At 59.0% G+C, this 6027-nt stretch overlaps 1 protein-coding gene across 5 annotated transcripts in view; it reads right to left on the bottom strand.

Annotated features, from left to right (window-relative positions):
• Window positions 1-850: 850 nt before the first annotated feature.
• The window catches only part of EVC (EvC ciliary complex subunit 1), a 74701-nt gene continuing 69524 nt past the window's right edge, over window positions 851-6027 (bottom strand). For 4 of the 5 annotated variants that reach the window (XM_019453738.2, XM_053901702.1, XM_053901704.1 and 1 more), the window contains 4 exons: window positions 5453-5579; window positions 3830-3923; window positions 3050-3161; window positions 851-2513 (listed from right to left, as the gene is read on the bottom strand). In XM_019453738.2, coding sequence (XP_019309283.2) covers window positions 2429-2513; window positions 3050-3161; window positions 3830-3923; window positions 5453-5579 — 418 coding nt within the window. In that variant the 3' untranslated portion in view covers window positions 851-2428. The remainder of the gene's footprint in view (window positions 2514-3049; window positions 3162-3829; window positions 3924-5452; window positions 5580-6027) is intronic. The other variant, XM_053901703.1, reaches the window with a different exon arrangement.

The following is a 6027-nucleotide window of genomic DNA, read 5'->3' as shown; positions in this document are numbered from 1 at the left end:
ATTTCCTTTTTCTCCTTAGAGCAAAGAATACCGCAGAAGCTCGTGAGTCAGATGTGCGTTTTTGGAACGTGTAGACCAGGAGGCTGGGGCAGGGCAGTTAGGAGTCATCTGTGGCAGCGTCTAGGTCAGCAGCCAAGGTAAGGACAGGACAGACACCAGGCTGGCCAGAGAGGTGCTCGGAGCGTCTACGGCCTTTCTCCTCGCAGCTGAGCTCAGACCAGAGGGTGGGTGTGTGTAAAAGAAGGCATCTAGAGTCTTCTCATTGGATCGTCACTCGTCGTCCCCACCAGCGCCACCTCCTATCTCTGTAACAACCCACAGCCCATAATGCACGTGGGGACGGGAACCCAGTGGAGGAGGGGGGTCGCAGTGTGTCCTCGGTCTCCCCTGCATGGAGCATGTGCTGTGTTTGCACAGCCCGGCCCCGGGCGTCCCAGAGCTGTAGCTGGCAGAGTCGGTCTGCAATGGGATGAAAACAGAGAGTCCACAGCCTTTCCGGAATCACGGGCCCCTAACTGCGCCAAGCACAGTAGTGGGGCAGCAGGGCCGAGGAAGGGCCCAGAAGCACTGGCATGTGACACAGTCCCTTGGGCCGAGGAGGCTACGCTCGTGAAGCAGAATAACTTTCACGCAAGGTCTGCGGAAGCTGAGATGGCCTTCGATCTTTCAGAGATCCCGGTGCTGCTGGGGGAGGGGGGGGGGGTCTGGATTTACCAAAATCAAGTTACCAAAGCAGACACTCCCAACTCCAGAATGCCTCTGTGCAGAGGGCCCACGTGACAAAAGTGGTTTCTATGTAAACCGGGTTCTCAAAACGCGGCAAGAAGGAAACCACCGCCTGTTACGGGACTCAGCAGAATAATGAAATGCTTTATTCAGCCACAAGAGGGAGCTGGCGGTTAACTCTGGAAATCCCGCCTGCTGACCAGTCGCTCTGATGGGGAACATCCTCAACCAACCAGGGAACTGCCGTGGGAGACTTCTTCTGTCTCAGAGCTACTCCTTCCTAACAGAATCTAATTTAGATTTTAAGAAATAAAAATTCAGCCCACAAACGGTTCAGAAATCTCCCGAAGCCCACTATGTTCTGGGCTCACCAGGTACTGGCACACTTTGACTCAGGGGACATCGGGCCACGTCTGAACACATGTCTGGTTGTCACAACTGGGGAGGGTTCCTGGCATCTGGTCAGTGGAGGCCAGGGATGTCCCTAAACATCGCGCAAGGCACGGGACGGCCCCCACCCCCAAACACAGCTCACCCAAAATGTCCACAGTGCCGGGTTTGAGAATCCCTGATTTCAATGAGAAGAGTAATTTTCATTCCCAGTGGGAAAGACCTCTCCCGGCAGTGGTTTAAGTGTGGCCAGTCTGGAAGCTCCTGGATACTGTCCCTGCCCACTGGGAGCAGCAGTGCCCCTGGGGAACACGTCTCCTGAGGGGGAATTGCCATCTGGCAGAACGGCTTGTCCCCTCCCAGGGGAAGTCTGAGGGCTGAGTGGGGCCGCCCACAGAAGATACCGCTGTAGGTGTCATTAGGTACCAGTCAGGCCTCAGGTCCCCAGGGTGGGTGACGTAGGCCTGCAGGTCAGGGGTTCCGTGGTCTGTGTCAGGGTCCTGGGGCCCTGAGACAACCTCCAAGGTGACCAGGCACTAGCTGCTGGTTCAGCCAAACATGGGGATCAGTCCAGATGAGAACCCTGCGGCCAGATGCAGGGGACACGGTGCGTGGGACACATCTCATGGGACATGAGAACAAGGATGACAGAATTGGAGAAAAAGACGTGCCTGGGTGGCTCAGCTGGGTACGTGTCTGACTTCAGCTCAGGTCATGATCTCGTGGTTCGTGGGTTCCAGCCCCGTGTCGGGCTCTCTGCTGACAGCCCGGAGCCTGGAGCCTGCTTCGGATTCTGTGTCTCCCTCTCTCTCTGCCTCTCCCCTGCTCACGCTCTGTCTCTGTCTCTCTCAAAAATGAATAAACATTAAAAACAGTTTTTAGAAAGAGACGGAGAAAAGGCTTCAGGCCAGGAAACGCCAGCCCCGCCCGGAGACCCCCGCATTCCCAGCAGAACTCCATGGAGAGTCTGGGGAGCAGGGGGTCCCCGAGGCTGGAGGCAGCCTCATGCTGGGCAGGCAGGGTGGGGGTGGGGGTGGGGTTCAGAGATCCAGGGCCAAAGAGGTCCCTGAGGAAGGGAGGCACGTCTCCAAGCCAAAGAGAAAGAGAAAACTGGAGGCAGGGTTCGGACACGGGGTTTTCATGCCACAGGCGGCAGGGTCTGCCATGCTCAGTCAGGCCTTCTAGGCACTTCTCAGCCTGTCCGTCTGTCCATCCAGCCCCCCGGTGGCCCTCCCCGTCCCAGCCGGCTGGGGCGGGCAGGTGGCATTATTCCAGCTGGATCTTCCACATCGGCCCCGACCCAAACCGTAACCTACGGATGGCTTCTTTCCTTTAGCGGCTTCTTGGGGCTCTCGCCGTCGCCAGCTTCATTCTCCTGCTGGTTCAGCCTTTTGCTGCTTAAAACAAGGAAGCAATGCAGTGGTCACAACGTGAGTCCAGATCTGTCCAGAGGCAAGAACTCATCCAATCTGATCAGACGAAAAGGCAGTGACAGGCCATCAAAACAGCCCCACCCCCTTTAACTGGGGTTGTCCAGAGACAAACACGGCCTCCGGTTTCCCTCTGTTGGGTGTGGGGGGGGGGTGGTCACCTGAGGGCCACGGGGTAAAGGCAACCCCCCACTCAGATGACTGGGCACACCGGAACGCAATGACCCTACTGCAGACCCCAAAGTGTCTGCAGCCAGTGGGGGCCTGGCAAGGCGGGGACCGTTCAGGCCGGGTGCTGGCAGGACGCGGAGCTAGGTCGTGGCCGACCCGGCCAAACTGGACACGAATAGTAGCAGTGACAGGCATATCAACAGCTCCCGCCATCGTCCATCATTTCTGGGACCCTGTGGCTAACACCTCCGAGAAAGGCGCCTGTTTTCCTGCCCGGACTGTAAGCAGTCAATACGCATCCACTGGCAATAAGCCGGCCCCTGCCCCCGTACCTGAGTGATCCCGTGGGGTGGCCCCCTGCTGCAGGGTCATCGTCGGTGGGGCCCCCCGGGTTCCCTTTCTCCCGGGGTGGGGGCTTCTTCCTTCTCGTCCTTACAGGCTTCTCTGCAGAAGACACATAAACCCAGACATAGGGTGACGTCAAGCACGTGACAGCTCCCCTCGGCCTCACCCCGACCCAGCCGGGCATCTGCTGAGGACGTCCGCGGCCAAGGAGACACTCTGTGCTTTCTGCGATTACACCCATTTAACTTGTAGGGAAACTGAGGCCCGGGGAGGTGACGTGCTTTCCCAAGCTCACACAGCCGTTACGTTATGGAGCTGGGATTCGAACACAGGCCTGCCAGGCTCCCGCTGGGTCTCTGCCACGCCCAGCTGACCCGAGCTTCCGAAGCAGAAGGACCCTGACAGAGCAGCGTTGTTTTAAGAGAGCCCTGTGTTCTCACACACACCCCTGTCTCTATCCCGTCAGCCGGCTACACCACTGTGAGGTCACAGTAGTTGCCGCCGGCAGGGGGCCAAGGGCTAATCACCCCCGTCTGTAAGTCGGGGACACAGAGGCCCGGGTGGTGAGGTGCAGACCTCAGAATCCAAAGTACTGAACGCGGGAGAGCAAGGCGGCCCTGGGGCTAAGTGAGTCCGCTCGTTGATGGGCAAGGACACAAAAGCCCGGAGAGGGTAAGCACGGTGCCCGAGGCCACACAGATGGTTAGTGGCGGACACGGGACTGGAATCCATACTCCCGCTGCTGTGCACCGCCTTCCGCGACTTACCTGACGAGCCACGCTTGCTTGAAAACGGTCTGCTTTCGGCGAGGGGCACCCGGGCCAATGCCGCCAGCTCTGAGACAAAGCTCTGCTCGGCCTCCTGGATGCAAGGACGGAGGGTCAGCTGGGTCCCCCTCTGCCCCGTCCCGCCTCTGCACCACAGTGAGGCTGACGCCCTCTCCAGGGTGGCTGATGGCCCCGCATCCCTGGCGGCAGACGGGTCTCCAAGAAGAACCCAGAGACGGCAGGAGCAGGGCGGACGCGTGTGTGAGCACAGGAACCAGCACTTTCCGGCTCCTGCCAGGGAACTGTCCGTCCTCACTCACGCCAGCCAGGGAGCCCCATTTTACAGAGAAGCGTGCAGAGGTGAGGGCTCAGAGAGGGACACGGCACCCGCTTCCGCCCGACTTCAGAGTCTGAGCTCTTAGCTGCCGACGCTGTGGCTTAACCACCGACCTGGATTCCGTGACTTATTAGCTGCGTGACACTAGACGGTGACTTCAGCTCTCAGAGCTGCAGTGTCCCCACCTGTACCTGGAGTACGACAGTGACCTTGTCCTCAGTTATGGGACGACGAGGTCAGATGGCGTGTGTAACGCTCTTGGTTCCGTGTCAGGACAGACGCTCAGGGAACGAGCATTAACCACCCTGGCTCTCACCTGTCGCTGCCACACCGGTGGGGACTACTCTGACCGGGCCAACACTCTGTTAAGTGCTTCCATTCTGGAATATCTGATTTTTTTTTTTTTAAGGCACCCACTTTGCTTTAAAAAAATTTTTTTTTTTTTAATGTTTCTTTATTTTTGAGAGAGACAGAGACAGAATGCGAGTGGGTTAGGGGCAGAGAGGAGGGAGACACAGAATCCGAAGCAGGCTCCAGGCTCCGAGCTGTCAGCACAGAGCCTGATGCAGGGCTTGAACTCAGGAACCACGAGATCATGACCTGAGACGAAGCTGGACGCTCAACCGACTGAGCTACCCAGATGTCCCTATTTTAGTTTTTTTTAATGTTTATTTATTTTTGATAGAGACAGAGCGTGAGCAGGGGAGGAGCAGAGAGTGAGGGAGACACAGAATCCGAAGCAGGCTCCAGGCTCCGAGCTGTCGGCACAGAGCCCGACACGGGGCTCGAACCCACGGACCGTGAGATCGTGACCTGAGCCGAAGTCGGACGCTTAACCGACTGAGCCACCCAGGCGCCCTGCCACTTTGTTTTCGTAACCGCACTTTATGAGACTTCCCCATGATGAGCTACCCACTTCATTTCACAAGGGCTGAGCCGCCCGTGTGTCCCAGGGAAAGTGCAGGCCTCGGTCACCAGCCGCACTGCCTCCGTGACTCTGAGAGGCCCATGTGATGGCGAGCCACGTGCAGGGAAGAGCTCACTTCTCCTCCGGCTCAACGGCGGGGAGACGATCGGGGCGCAGGGCCTGGCCCCCCGAAGCTGCTCAGGAATCAGCACAGCGCTGCCCGCCCCCAAGGCTCACGGCCAAGCCGTCAGCCAGCGAGACTCAGCCAGGGCCAAGGTCTTTTTGCCGCGACCTGTGGTCACGAGAGTGGCCTTTTGCTGCTCCTGTTCCTCCCTAAACCCCGGCCCGCTCCGTGAAGGCGCTTTTCCGACACTCGTACCTGTAGCTGGGTCTCCAGCTGGGCTTCCAGATGATCCATAGCCCTTGCCTTCTGCTTCCAAGCATCCAGGCGGATCCGCTGGTGCGCAGTGAACTGGGCCAGAAACTTTTTCTGCTGTGCCGCCATCCTGGCAGAAGGAACGAAGGCCATCAGCGCCGCCCCAGCCGGCGGCGGGTTAACCAGAGACCCAGCACAGACGTGCCCCCGGAGGCTGCTGAGTCGTGGGAACTGGGGAGCGGAAGCCGTCCTTGGGCCCGTGGAGCCCAGAGAGAGGAATGGCCTTGGCCGGCAGGATTTACGGTGGCTGCACGGCCTGTGACAGCGGCCACAGCTGGAGTCCCTCCACCTGGGCGGGGGGGGGGCGGGGGGGGGCTGACTCATCATAAACATGAGTCACGCTCGCGACTTTGCAGAATCCCGCGTGCGCGTTTTTCGTTCGGATCCCGCTGGGTCCTCAGTGATACGAGCAGGACAAAGGGTAGAACATTCAGGGCAGGAGCCGCTCAGAGGGGGCGGGGGCATCCTTGGGGTCCCGCAGCTGCCCAGTGACTGGACGGCATGAAAATCATCTCAAC

The sequence above is a fragment of the Panthera pardus genome, unplaced genomic scaffold, assembly GCF_024362965.1.
Source record: "Panthera pardus isolate Hobbes unplaced genomic scaffold, ASM2436296v1 HiC_scaffold_13, whole genome shotgun sequence".
Classification (NCBI taxonomy): Eukaryota; Metazoa; Chordata; class Mammalia; order Carnivora; family Felidae; genus Panthera; species Panthera pardus.
The sequence above is the reverse complement of the archived record's forward strand: the minus strand, read 5'-3'. Positions and strand labels throughout refer to the sequence as shown.